This window comes from Schistocerca nitens, chromosome 2 (genome assembly GCF_023898315.1).
Source record: "Schistocerca nitens isolate TAMUIC-IGC-003100 chromosome 2, iqSchNite1.1, whole genome shotgun sequence".
NCBI lineage: Eukaryota > Metazoa > Arthropoda > Insecta > Orthoptera > Acrididae > Schistocerca > Schistocerca nitens.
In genome coordinates this window covers 858839815-858855283 of record NC_064615.1, presented here as the reverse complement: position 1 = coordinate 858855283, position 15469 = coordinate 858839815, and the positions used below count along the sequence as shown (strand labels likewise).

General features: G+C 37.8%; 1 protein-coding gene across 2 annotated transcripts in view; it reads right to left on the bottom strand.

The window, feature by feature from the left end:
- LOC126237120 (uncharacterized) overlaps positions 1-15469 on the bottom strand; it is a 331755-nt gene that overhangs the window by 186564 nt on the left and 129722 nt on the right. For both annotated transcript variants that reach the window (XM_049946935.1, XM_049946936.1), the window contains 2 exons: positions 11638-12014; positions 7276-7447 (listed from right to left, as the gene is read on the bottom strand). In XM_049946935.1, coding sequence (XP_049802892.1) covers positions 7276-7447; positions 11638-12014 — 549 coding nt within the window. The remainder of the gene's footprint in view (positions 1-7275; positions 7448-11637; positions 12015-15469) is intronic.

Below are 15469 nucleotides of genomic sequence, written 5' to 3'. Positions count from 1 at the left end.
ATAGGTCAGGAGTCCATACCATGCAGGAGGCAGCTACATGGATAGGGGGAGTGTGTGGTGTGGACTGGGTGTTTTTTTTAGGTTGGAGGGCCTTGGGGAAAAACACAAAGGGCTTCAATCTTAAAAAGTGCAAGTCGAACACAGGAAGAACGTAAATCTAGGAACCACTGGTTTAACAGTTGTAAATTGTCATAGCTGTGTTCAGAAAGTAAGAAGGCTATAAGCGCTAATATAATGGGCATTCAAATGAAACCTGGTCACTAGTGTAAAGTAATGGTAACGATTTTGTTAACTCAACAATATAGTTATACAAAGTACACATACTCAAAAAAAAGTCGCCAAAATTGTTGGCACATTTATCCCATTGTGACACCAGCCGGTTGATTCCATCCTTGAAGAAGCTAGTTGGCTGCTGTCGGATCCAGGCCTGGACCAAGTCACTCAAATAGCTTGTTTTAGAAGTCCAAACACATGGAAGTCACACAGTGAAAGGTCGGGACTGTATGGTGGACGTTCCAGTGTTTCCCACCGAAACTGCTGCAATGTCGTCTTCACTGCAATGGCCACGTGCGGGAGGGCGACATTATCATGAAGGGGTAACATCATCGGACAACATGTATCGGCATTTCGACTTGATGGCTCGTCTAAGGTTCTGTAAAGTGGCTTGATAATGCTGGGCATTGATTATGGTTCCCTGTTCCAGGAACTCGACAAGCAGAGGGCCCTTGTGGTCAAAATAGGAGGACTTCATCACCTTACCAGAACTGGTGTGCACAGCCTCCTATTTCTTTGGAGATGGTGAAGCCGCATGTTTCCACTGCTTGCTCTGACTCTTGCTTTCCAGTTTAAAATGGTGACATGTTTTGTCACCTGTGACAGTACGTGATAGAAAGCCGTATTCCTCCTCATGTTAACGTTGCAGATGACTCAAAGACAGTGCCACTCGAATAGTGCACTGTTCGGCGGTCAGTTGGTGGGGAACCCAATGCGCACAGATTTTTCGAAAGTTCAAGTGTTGATGAATTATGGTGTGGGCGGTGCCCGCGCTAATACCCAGTAAGAAATGGATCTCGTCCATGATGATTCTGCGATTGTCCAATACTAAGAAATTCAATTTCGCAACCATTTCCGGTGTGATGACACGATGAGCCTGTCCAGGATGAGCATCATCTTCCAGTGACGTGCGTCTCTCAAGGAATCGTTTGGGCCATTTCACAACACTTGAACGACTCGGACTGTACTCACCGAACACAGCCTTCATATGTTGAAATGTTTCACGGCCTCCAACTCCCTCCGCTGCAAAAAAATCATATTATTCCTCATTGTGTGTGCTTACTCGCCTGCACTTTCAGTAGTGGACGAAAACTTGTGTGACTACCTTCTCTTCAGCGTGAAATCACACTGGCGCTGCGCAACATCAAACGGTGCATACGTGTCAGTCTCTCTATCAATAGATGGCGCCACCATACCCACAGTTATGTAGTGCCACCTTCCGTGTAAGGCAAAGGTAAACGCACTGACCAGGTTTCATTTGAAAGAACCTCATAGAAAGCACTGATGCTCAAATTATTACAGGCACTGAAAGCCGGCTAAAGTCGGAGAAAAGTACAGCCAAATTTTTTGCGAAGTACCAAATGGTGTTCAGAAAGGCTAGGCTAAATACAGTTGCCAGTGGTATATTTGTTGCTGTTAGAAGTAGTTTATCTTCCAGTGAAATTGAAGTAGATAGTTCCTGTGAGTTAGTATGGGTAGGTCATTCTCGGCAACCAGAATAAAATAATAATTGGATGCTTCTACCGAGCTATGAACTCAGATGATAGAGTCGCTGAAAGGTTCAAAGAGAAGTTGACTCTAATTTCAAACATGTACATGAAATATACAATTATGGTTGGTGGTGACTTCAATTTACTCTCAATAGGTTACCAGAAATACATGTTTAAATCCGGAGGTATACATAAAATGCCATCCGAAATTGTGCTAAACAGATTTTCTGAAAATAACTTCTAGTAATTAATTCATAAGCCCACTCTAAAAGTAGACAGTTGTGAAAACACAGTTGACTTCTCGGCAACAAATAATCCTGAGCTAATAATGAGCATCAGATCACATACAGGGTTGCTGTAGTGAGAATGAATACCGAACTCTCAAATCCACCAAAAATAAACAAAAAAAATCTATTCAAAAAAGCAGATAAAAATTCGCTTAACATCTTCCTGAGAGACAATATCCACTCCTTCCAAATTAACAGAATAAGTTTATGTTGAATGTGGTTTGAATTCAAATAAATAGTATCAACAGTATTTCAGAGATTTATACCAAATAAATTAACAAAAGACGGCACTGATCCCCCGTGGTACACAAAACAGGTCAGCACACTGTTGCAGAAACACCTAAAAAAAATACCAAGTTTAAATGAATGTAAAATCTCCCAGATTAGCTATATTTTACAGAAGCTTGACATTTAGCAAGGGCTTCAAAGCGAGATGCTTATGATAGTTTCCACAACAAAACTGTCTCAAAACATTGCAGAAAATCCAAAGAGATTGTGGTCACATGTAACATACAAGGTGCTACCCAAAATTTTCGGGACTGGTGCTGCCATCTGTTGAAAACCTTACCTCTGGACTTATGGTCACCATCATCCTCGAAGTAGTTCCCATCTGCAAGTACACACCAGTCCCAGCACTTCTGCCCCTGGTCAAACATTTTCTGGAAGTCCCGTTCTTTGAGGACGTTTATCACCGCCAGCGATGCTTCTTGAATCCTCTCTAGAGTGTCAAACCAATGGCCTATCAACTTGACTTTCAGTTTTAGGAATAGTGTGAAGTCATAAAGGTGCCAAATCTGGCAAGTACAGTGGGTGGGGTACAACTGCCATGTAGTTTTTTTTTTTTTTTTTTTTTTTTGCCAAAAAGGTCCTGATGAGCAAGGACTTGTGTCAGGGCGCGTTGTCGAGATGCAGCAACCAGTTCCCTTGACGCCAAAGTTCAGGCCATCTTCCTCACGGAACCGTCTCAAAACGTCACAGTAGTACGCGGAATTCACTGTTTGGTCGGGTGGAACGAATTCTTTGTGCACAATTACCATGGTATCACAGAAAACGATGATCATGCTCTTCACCTGTCTCGCTTTTTTCAGTTTTGGAGAACCCAGGTTCCACTGGGACGATTGTTGCTCTCATGCTCTGTCCCCTAAACACTTGTAGAAGCATTGCAAGGGTGTCCATAGCACTTTTCACGAGATTCATACAGAATTTGATGCACACACGTTGTTCTGTTCACGGATCCATCGTAAAATCGCCTCACACCAAACACAAGAGTATCACAGAAATCACTGTGGATTCGCAACACGTCCTCCCAGCTCAATGCCACTCCACACACTGACTCATCAAATGTGTAGCTCTCGCCAGCTAGCAGTGCAAATATCTACTACTTCTACTTTCCAGATGGCAGCATCGGTCCCAAAAATTTTGGATTCCATCTCATATGCTAGGGGCAAGACGCAATCAATGACTTCTCTGCTTAATAGCAATGGAAATACTATCAATGACAGTGCTGCTAAAGCAGAGTTACTAAACACAGCCTTTCAAAATTCCTTCACCAAAGAAGACGATGTAAATATTCCAGAATTTGAATCAAGAACAGCTGCCAACATGAGTTAACTTACAAGTAGACATCCTCAGAGTAGCAAAGCAATATGAATCACTTAATAAAGCAAGTCTTCCAGTCCATACTGTAAATCAATTACTTTTGTTCCAGAGTATGCTGATCCAATAGCTCTATACTTAATCGGATACAACTGCTCACTGGACGAAAAATCCATACCCAAAGACTGGAAAGTTGCACAGTCACACCAATATTCAAGAAAGGCTACAGATGCAATCCACTAAATTACAGACCAATATCATTAAAGTTGATATGCAACAGGATTTTGGAACTTGTGTTCGAACGTTATGAATTACCTCGAAGAGAACAGTCTATTGAGACATAGTCAACATGGATTTAATTTCATTCTTGTGAAATACAACTAGCTCTTCACTCACACAATGTGTTGCGTGCTATCGAAAAAGGATTTCAAACTGATTCCAATTTCTAGATTTCCAGAAGGCTTTTGACACCTTATCCCACAAGCAGATTGTATTCAAATTGTGTGCTTATGAAATATCATCTGAGTTATGGAACTGGATTTGTGATGTCACAGTTCTTAGTAACTGACAGAAGTCATTTAGTAAAACAGAAATGGTCAGAGGCCCTCTGCTATTCCTTACCTATATAAACAATTTATGAGACAATCTGAGCAGCTGTCTTGAGTTTCCTTTGCAGATGATGCTGTTGTATATCGTCTACTAAAGTCGTCAGAAGATCAAAACCAATAGCAGAACAATTTAGATATCTGTATGGTGCAAAAACTGGCAATTGACCCTAAGGAATGAAAAGTGAGGTCATCCACATGAGTGCTAAAAGGAATCAAACTTCGCTACAAGATAAATCAATCACATCTAACAGCTGTAAACAGAAATTAATACCTAGGAATAAACTTAAATTGGAAAATGTTGTGAGGAAAGCAAACCAAAGACTGTGTTTTACAGGCAAAACACTTAGAAGATGCAAAGAGGCTGCCTACACTACGCCCACCCACCCTCTTTTGGAGTACTGCTGCACGGTGTGGGATCCTCGCCAGACAGGATTAGCAGAGTACATCGAGACAGTTCAAAGAAGGGTAACACATTTTGTATTATTGAGAAACAGGGGAGAGAGTTACAATGGCCATGATACAGGACTTGGGGTTGGAAATCATTTTGTGGACACTTGCCTACATATGGAGAAAAAGTCATTGTAACAAAATAAGGGAAATCAGAGTTTGCACGGAAAAATAGGTGCTCTTTTTTTCGCACGTTGTTTGAGAGTGGAATTATAGATAATTAATGTGAAAGTGATTCTATGAACCCTCTGCCAGGCACTTAAGTGTGATTTGCAGAGTAGTCAAGTACGTGTAGATGTAAATTTAGGTGTAGATGAAGATTAAGCAGTTCATGTCTTTTCACACAATGTTGTGTAAAAAGTTCAGTTAGTAACGCTGTGTATCTATGATCATATACGCACTTGTAACATGGACATGCATACTGTTGGTGAATATTTTCTGCAACATATATACTTCGTAATTTTTTGGTGTGTGGTTTGAGAATGGGTGAACCAGCCCAAAAAAATGTAACCACTGCACCAATGAGTTATTCATGCAACTGAGATGGACAAAATAAAAATTTATCAAATTTTCCTCAATGTTATACAGTTGTGGATCAACCTTTCCAAAGCAGCGTGTCTCAAATCAGTAATCTTTACAGAACAAAAAAATACAGGATTTCTATTTTTGTTAGTCATGAGTCTTCCCACTAGTGTGATGCAGCCCGCCATGAATGACTTGCAACTTCTTTATCTCAGCACTCCCACCCTACATCTCAATTATTTGTTGGATATATTCCAGTCTCTGCCTCCTCCTGTCGTCTTCACCATCTACAACTTCCTCTAGTCATGGAAGTTATTCCATGGATATTCTTCTGCCCCTTACTGTCAACTGTTTTCCGTGCATTCTGTCTTCGTTGATTCTACACACAACCTCCTCATTCCTGGTTTTATCTGTCAACCTAATTTTCAACATCCTTCTGTAACACCACAACTCAAAACACTTCTGTTCTCTTCTTTTCCAGTTTTCTCACTGTCCATAATTCACTACCATACAACGCTGGGCTCCAAAAGTGCATTCTCAGAAATTTCTTCTTGAAACAAAGGCTTGTGACTAATTCACTTTCCATACACTCTCAGCACTGTGCATAATTATCGTAATTATAACGCCACAATCTTAGCACTAAGCATAAACATTATACTGCCCACACTTGTTGAAGTTATGACACACCACTGCTCCATATCATGGAATGGACTTTTTTTAAGAGATCAGTATCTTGATCTGTGGATTTCAATACCATCTTTTTCATGAATGATGTTTCCTAAATTCAAATGGATTGTTACAAAACAGAAAAATTGAAAAGCAATATCACAGTTTGGAAGCTGGATGTATACACTGGTGACACAAGCAGACTCAGAGAAGATAATGGAACAGAGCAGCAAAACATATAAGTGTCTACACTTGAGTTTCCCTTAAGGGTGGAAATGAGTTTGATGACAAGTATTTGACATTTACCCAGTATGGTAAACAAAGAATTGAATTGGACTTTAAAATCCATTCCTCATACATACTATTTCAATGCCTTTCCAATGTGTGATCTTGTATGGACACAGCAGGGTAAAACAAAAAGTTGGAGAAGTTACGATATTAAAGCAGAATATTAAAGCATTACCTTGGAAAGTTACAAGGTGAGATCACGTATCAAAGAAAGAAAGCAGACTACAAGAAAACACTAAGTAAAGAGTTCGGAATACACGATAATAATGTAGCTTCATAGAGCAACATTCTGAATATCCAAGACATGCTATCAGCTAACAAAAGTAATATTCAACTGAAACGAAAATTATCAATGAAATGTTAGCAAAAACTTAAAAACGTTTAGTCAACTGTACAAACATCTCAACAATGGCATCATCTGCGTAGCATGCAGCTAAATACAAATACAACAAAGAAATTCTTTGGGCGCTGTACAAGTAATCAATACCTTTTCTAATGGCTTACATCATTATATAGCTTCAAAATACACTGTTTCAGTGTACAAAAAACTGGAAGATATGAAACAACCTTAAAAAGGTAAAAATAAGATAGAGACCAAAATAAATGTTTTGTATAGTCAATTTGCACGTGATTATAATGCTTGTTCTCCTTGCAAAAGGAACATTATGTGCCCTGGAATGATACAAGAAAACACTACAAGGTTACTGAAATGGCAAGTTAACAGACACGACACACATACACAAAAAAATTATTATTAAAACATTAAATTCTCACATTTGTTGATCATCATACAATTTCATATATCATAAAATAATAATGTGCACAGATGAAAGTGAAATATTTGTGGAATATGTTTGAATAAATCAAAGAACAGACAAACCTGTTCATCACTAAATAACTGCCAGATTGTCCTGCAAATGTAATGAAACTGGCTCTATTGCACAAATAAAAAAACAGAATTTTAAGCAAACACCATGGTTATTCTTAAAGTTCCTTAAATTTTGTAATAGATTGTGTATGAAAGTTTGATACAATAAAATAAAATATTTAAAACATTATTACAACCATAATGCGTCAGAGAAAATTCCATGTACTTACTCATGTTACCACTGTTCGCGTAATGCTTGGGCAGAGGTGCCTCTGAATCAAATAATAGAAAGTCAGCTGAACTTCGTCTCAAACAAATAAAAACATCTGAATATGCAGCTGCTACAGCTGCCATGCTCACATAGCCATAAGCATGGTAATCCAAGGCCACTCCAAAGTGCTCCTATAAAATTATTAGATTAGATTAGATTTACTTTCATTCCAATTGATCCATAGTGAGGAGGTCCTCCAGGATGTGGAACATGCCAGAAAAACAACAATACATGACAAATATTTACAACTAAAACAAATAAGCTAATGTACCATTCCACAGGTCCCAAATGGAATGATCGTCATTTTTTAATGAACACTAAGAGTCATTTTACAAATACTAATGCACTGAATTTAAAATAAAGTTTTTTATTTATTTATAAGGTAATACAACTACTGTAATACTTATTTACAATGAACACATTACTGCACTGATATGGTGCAGAAGTTAGATTATACTAACACACACACACACACACACACACACACACACACACCAATTTTTAACCCACATTAGGGGAAAGAAAACACTGAAAATGCTACACCAAAACAAGGGAAGTACAAACAACTAACACAGATCAAAACATGCCATAAGAGTATGGATAACCATAACTTTTAAACATGCATGAGGGAAAACAAACCATAATGTTGTCCGACTGTGGCTCATACCAACTTAACTTTCCATAGCAGTTTTGCCACACATAAATTGATTTACTGAAGCCTAGTAATCTTATATTGTGCTTCCATAATGATGTGTAGCTGACAGCAAAATGTTAAATATACAGTAAAATATTTTACGTGGAGATAGGGCCTCTAAACAATTAGAAAGGCTGGTACTTACAACAATAAAGGACATTTTACCTTAACCCATTTGGGATGTACTTTTAATCCCTTAAGAAATTAACCTTTTTTTGTGATTTTCATATGTCTTTACCATCCAAAAACATCTTTCATTCAAAAAAGTTTGCACTAAAAAAATTAATCCCTGTCTTTTGTCTTTCCACTTTTGAACAGCAGTACCAGAAGGGTAAGTATCTACATTCTTCGATGTTCAGTGTCTGCTTCTACTCTTTTGTTATATAGTGTACCTTATTATGATACCTCACTTCTTGTGAGGCTCTCTTTTCAGTATGTGTGACAATTAGTGAGAGATCTTCCCATTAAGCTTTTTTATCAATACTTTAATATGTATGTCATGGTTATGTGTTGTGTGAATGCAAATTATCTGAAGTTTCTTCCTTGCTCTTTGTATTCTTATCTGGAGATTTATCAAGCATTCACTACTGATGCATTTAATGAGAAATTATTAGCTGTCAGTACTACTTTTTTGCCTCTAATTTGCATCCTTCATTTTCATCCAGGTGATCTACTCCATCCATGTATTCTGTGCAATGAGAAAAACAATAGGGCTGATTAATTTTTATTTTTCTTCTCAGCTGTCTGTTCCATCTCGTGACTTTATAGAGAGATGCTACACCTCACTGTGTTACTGCAACAGTGCGTATGTTCACATTATGGCTAGAAGGTCTTCAGCACAGAAAATCTCAAATAATTCAACAGGACTGTGACCCTTTTCTGAAATTAAAGGATTAAGAATCCACTTATTCCCTTAATGAACAGGTACAACAGTGCAGATCTTCCTCTGTAAAAATCGCTTTTTATTTTTGCTTGTCTTCGTTTTTTGTTGCAACACAGACTCTTGTGGGAGTATATCAGTTTCTTTCAAATTATTATTTTGTAAAAAGGGTTTTTCACAACTTTGCGACCCTCACTTTCATCAAGGACCTAGCAAAATTATTTTCACTTTGTTGCCAACTACAGTTGTGATTTTTACCTTCTGCTGTGAATTGTTTATCAGAGACATGGTCCTTCATCGTCACTATTCACATATGACATCTTTCAATTTTGTTGATAGTTATAAGAACATTGCTTTGTGTAGGTGAGTATTCTCGTCACCAATCATGTTCAACAGTTCATCTAAATTACACTGTTAAAAAAATAATATTGTCAGGTCTGGAGTTCCAAAACTGCAACACAGATTTTTATTGCAGATATGTGATCACGAACTGTAAGGTCCACAGATTACTGCATTTCAGATGCAAAGTTTACTCTTAATATTTACTAAATGTCAAACATTGAAAATGGGTCAGAAAATACATGGTATTTAAAACACGTCTAAGAGGCTAACAATCTTCAATGACGTAACGTTCAACCATGACCGTTCTGGTACTCATATGTAAAGGAACAATGCAGTAACTGCAGCACACACTGACTCAGTGGCAACAATGCATCATCATATAAAAAGTATCCCTTTCTCCACAGTATATACTTCATACAAAATGTGAAATATTAAGTTCCAAGAATGGAGCAGCAATCCATATGGGTTAAAAGGCTAATAGATAAAATCAGACATCAAAATTCTACAGACATATTGTGCAAAAAATATAGCAGCTATGAAATATAAAGTTGTGAAAGCACACTATGTTAGTATAAAAATATGAACAAAACACGAAAACACATATACTTTATTTGGTTTACTTCACTTCATAATCTACTGACTCTCTTTATTTATGATAGCACAATGTGCTACAGATATCTGACAACTCACATGTTTTTTCTCCACAAACAGGACAGAAAACATTGTGGACTACAAGACCTGGAAATCTGACTTAAACACAGCTGGTATAGACACACAGAAGAAATATTGTTTTATAAAAAGAATTTATATATCCATGCAACGACTCGCTGAGTAGAAACAGTGACACTGTATATATGACTAGAATTGTTTAAGGATTTTGTGGCGTGTATTGCTTTTATTTCCACTGAGAGTTTATTAAGAAGTTTAATAGTATCTGGAATGGACTCTCCTGATACATTCTGATATTTGTGTGAGTTGTATGAAAGCTTTTACCAAGTTTTGTTGTTACACTCATGAATACCACAGTTCCTCAGTGGAACTTCGTCACTATCTGTTACATTTGTTTTGAAAAATGAAATGGATTCGCTTATATAAATGCATAGTAGTCAAAATGCCAAGTTTTCCCCAGAATGTTACTCCATAGTTTATATGTGACTTAATATAAGCATAATAAGCACTCGCTTACTTATATTGGCATGAAGAACAACAAGCTTTCCATTAACATAAATATGATGGTAAATCGCCTGAATGATTTACAACTGGTGTCTTCTAAGTCCCCTTTCCCCTTTAAATCTTCTTTGATGTGTGAGAACTGTTCCTCTGACGAATTATTCATATTTGCAGTCCCTATGTTCGTAATTCCTGTCCAATACCTACCTCTACCACTGTTGCTCGCATTTTATGCCCCCTTCCAACCTGTCCCCTTTTGCTCCTCCTTTTCAGTTATGTTGACAGGGCTACAGAAATTCATTTATACTATTTTTCCTTTTTTGTCTGCCTCTATACTGCCCCATCCCCATTATCAACTCCCCAGCATCTCTTCAAATGCCTCCGATTACACCTAAGAGACTGTCCTATCCTACTCTTAAAATCCCTCTCTCACAATCATGTTTGCCACATCTGGTACTATGGCATGCAATGTAAAGTCTACATGTCTGTGCTCCAAATAATAACATAAGTTTAAAACATAAGCACTAATGTTTAACTTCTTTATGTTCCTACTCACTGTTCAGTGAACATTTTTTTCCACTTATTCAAATGTCCATATTCAGTCAAGGATTTACTAATATTGTATTACTCAAATAACTGATAATGATGAAATAAATATTTATTTCTGTCACGATTTAGGTAGATAAAACAGAAGATTATTTCCCTTCTGTAATAGGTTCCTTTTTGCATGAGAAACTAATTTTCTCCTTTATAAGTTACAGCCAACCACATAAGATAACCACAAGGAAGCTGAACATGTAATGCAAAATCGTCCACTGAGAACGCTCCTCAACACGACTAATTCTCTCACATAACGGTTAGTTTGTAAGACTAATGAATAACCATCACAACGAAATACCTGCAAAATATCAAGTTGAAAAAAAAAAAATGGCTCTAAGCACTATGGGACTCAACTGCTGAGGTCATTAGTCCCCTAGAACTTAGAACTAGTTAAACCTAACTAACCTAAGGACATCACAAACATCCATGCCCGAGGCAGGATTCGAACCTGCGACCGTAGCGGTCTTGCGGTTCCAGACTGCAGCGCCTTTAACCGCACGGCCCCTACGGCCAGCAAAATATCAAGTTAACATTTTCTAGCAATGACCTATGTTTGATACACATGACAATAACCATAACAGGTATCTGCATTATTACCACTAGGTGCACTCAAATAAAATATAATTGCCACCTACCTTGTAAATCGCAGGAAACTCAGAGGCCCAGAGACCTTGGGGATTGTCTTTGATCAACTTCTTCATATTCGACACAGTCTTCTCGCTAAATAACCTATTCTGCAATGAACTTGCATTAAAACTGCTCCCACTGGAGGACACAGGGATGGAAGGGGTGCTAGTTCCTTTTACACAAGTTTTTATGTCCTGCTCATACAGCAATGAGCTGTCAGTCTTCCTTTCACTGAATTCCATAGCTGAACATTTAGTTATATTGTTGATTACATTCTCAGAGTGTTCAAAATTATTTCCATCGTCTTTGAATCCATGACTCACAATTACAGAATTCTGAGGTGATATTTCAGGTATATCTTTGGGAAACCACTCATCAATGTTATCTGTAATTGAGAAATAAGTAACATAAATAAGGGACAGTACATAATGATTCTAACATATGTGTTGAAAATATTTGACATTCTTTGTGAGAAACTGGAATTTAGAAATATGCTATTGTACGACATAAAGGGAATTTTTAATCTAGGTTAACATGACACAGATAATACATAAGATTCTGAAAAAGGGCATAAGCCTTTTCAGCAGTTGCAGGGGCAGTCTGAATGGTTAACTCATCTGGGCTTGTAACATCAACCAAAACAGCCACGCTGGTACCGCATATGGCTGAAAGCAAGAGGGAAACTACAGCTGTAATTTTTTGTGAGGGAATGCAGCCACATTCTGTGGCTAAATAATGGTAGCATCCTATTGGGTAAAATATTCCGGAGGTGAAGTAATCCCTCACATGAATCTCAGGGCAGGAACTACTCAGGAGGATATCAACAGGAGAAAGAAAACTCGCATTCTACAGAACGGAGCATCAAATTTTAGGTCTCTTAATCGAGCTGGTAGGTTAGAAAACTTAAAACAGGGAAACGGGCAGGTTGAAGTTAAATACAGTGGGAATTAGTGAAGTTCAGTGGAAGGAGTAACAGAACTTTTGTTCAGGTGACTACAGAATTATAAATACAAAAACAAATAGTAATACATGAGCAGGTTTAATCAGGAGTGCAGGTAAGCTACTATAAACATCACAGTCAAGGTAGGCATGATGCCCATACCAACCACAATAGTACATGCTTAGATGCCAACTAGCTCTGCAGATGATGAATTTGATGAAATGTATGATGAGATATAATAAAAATATTCAGATACTTAAGGCAGACAAAAATTTAATAGTGATGGGGGACTGGAATTCAATAGTAGGAAAAGGCAGGGAAGGAAAGTCTGCAGGAAAGGAATGAAAGAGGAAGTGTGGTAGAATTTTGAACAAGCCATAGCTTACTTATTGTTAACACCAGAAGGTTACAGACTGGTCATATAACAGTATGACAGAGATTTCGGAACCAGATTTTAAACTGTAAGATATTTCCAGGGGTGGATATGGACTCTGACTCAAATTCACTGGCTTTGCTCTGTAGGTTAAAAAGGAAGTAACCGCAAAAAGATAGCAAATTATGAAAATGGGCCCTGCATAAGTTAAAAAACCAGAGGCTTTTGGGAGTTACAGGGGGAGCATTAGGCAATGATTGAATAGAAGAGGGGAAAGGAATACAGTAGGTGATGAATGGGTAGCTTTAAAAGATGAAATAGTAAAGGCAGCAGAGGATGAAATAGGTGAAAAGACAAGGCCTAGTAGAAATCGCTGGATAACAAAGGAGGCATTGCATTTACTCGATGAAAAGGGGAAAAAAAAAAAACATAAAAACTCAGTAAATGGAGCATGCAAATGGGCAAACAAATATCTAAAAAATGAGATTGACAGGAAATGCAAAATAGCTAAGCAGGAATGACTGGAGGACAAACGCAAGGATTTAGAAGCATTCTGCAATAGGGGAAAGATACACACTGCTTACAAGAAAATCAAAGAGGTCTCTGGAGAAAAGAGAAGCAACTGTGTGAATATCAAGAGCTCAGATGTAAAACTAGCCTCAGGAAAGTAGGGAGAGCTGAAAGGTGGAAGGAGTATATACAGGGTCTAAACAAGGGAGACGTGCCTGAAGGCAATATTATAGAAATGGAAGAGGATGTAAATTAAGATGAGATGGGAGATATACTGAGAGAAGAATTTGACATATCACTGAAAGACCTAAGTTGGAACAAGGCCCTGGGACTAGATGACATTCTGTCAGAACTACTGACAGCCTTGGGAGAGCCAGTCATGACAAAACTCTTCAATCTGGTGTGCAAGATGTATGAGACAGGCAAAATACCCTCAGACTTCAAGATGATACAATAATTCTAATTCCAGATAAAGCATGTGCTGACACGTGTGAATATTACCGAACTATCAGTTTAATAAATCATTGTTGCAAAGCACTAACTCAGTTTCTTTACAGAAGAAGAAGAAGAAGAAGAAGAAGAAGAAGAATGGAAAAACTGGTAGAAGCCAACTTCGGGGAAAATCAGTTTGAATTCCAGATAAATGTAGGAACAAGCAAGGCAATACTGACATTATGACGTATCATAGAAGGTAGGTTAAGGACAGGCAAACCTACATTTATACCATTTGTAGACTTAGAAAGATTTTGACTGAAATTCTGAAGGTAGCAGTGGTAAAATACTGGACCGAAAGGCTATTTACAACTTGTACAGTAAGCAGATAGCAGTTATCAGAGTCAAGGGGCGTGAAATGGGAAGCAGTGGTTAAGAAGGTAGCAAGACAGTGTTGTAGCCTAGTGCCAGTGTTATTCAGTCTGTATGTTGCACGAGCAGTAAAGGAAACAGAAGAAAAATTTCGAATAGGAATCCAGGGAGAAGACCTAAAAACTTTGAGGTTTGTCGGAAACAGTGTAATTGTGTCAGAGACAGCAAAGGACTTGGAAGAGCAGTTGGACAGAATGGACAGTGACTTTAAGGAACATATACAGTGACTTTAAGGAGCATATAAGATGAAGATCAACAAAAGCAAAGCAAAGATAAAGGAATATAGTCAAATTAAATCAGGTTATGCTGGGGGAATTAGATTAGGAAATTGTATATTTAAAGTAGTAGATGAGTTTTGTTATTCAGGCAGCAGACTAACTTATGGCTGACACAGAGAAGATATAAAATGTAGACGGACAAAGGCAAGAAAAGCATTTCTGAAGAAAAGAAATTTGTTAACATCAAATATAAATGTATTTAAGTGAAACATGGATGATAAACAGTTTGGGCCAAAAGAGAATAAAATATCATTTGATCTGTGGTGCTATAGAAGAATGCTGAAGATGAGGATGTTAGATCACATAACTAATGTGGAGGTACTGAATAGAACTGTAAAAAAGGAATTTGTGGCACATTGTGACTAGAAGAAGGGATTTGTTGATAGACACAGTCTAAGACATGAAGGAATCACCAATTCAGTGTTGGAGGGAAACATAGAGGATAAAAATGGTATAGGGAGAGCAAGTGATGAATACAGTAAGCAGATTAAGGAGGATTAAGTTGCAGTAGTTATTCAGAGATGAAAAGGATTGCACAGGATAGAGATCATGGAAAGCTGCATCAAACCAGTCTTCAGCCTGCATACCACGACACAAACAGCAGTTTTCTGAAAAGGTCAGTTTCAAATAACTTTTCTTTCAACTCTGAAACAACATTATCATAGTCTGCTTCTTGAGAGAACAAGAAAATGGTGAAGAACTTGCAACTGATACACCAGAATATAAAGAATAAAGCAAGGGAGAGGGTAAGGGGGAGTGGCAGTGAGGGGATTGTTACATGTGGTCAAGAATCAACAACACCTATACATCATCTGATAAAAGCTGGCTGAGCTGGAAGAAGGAAGAATGGAAAGATTAACCTATGTAGTGTGTCA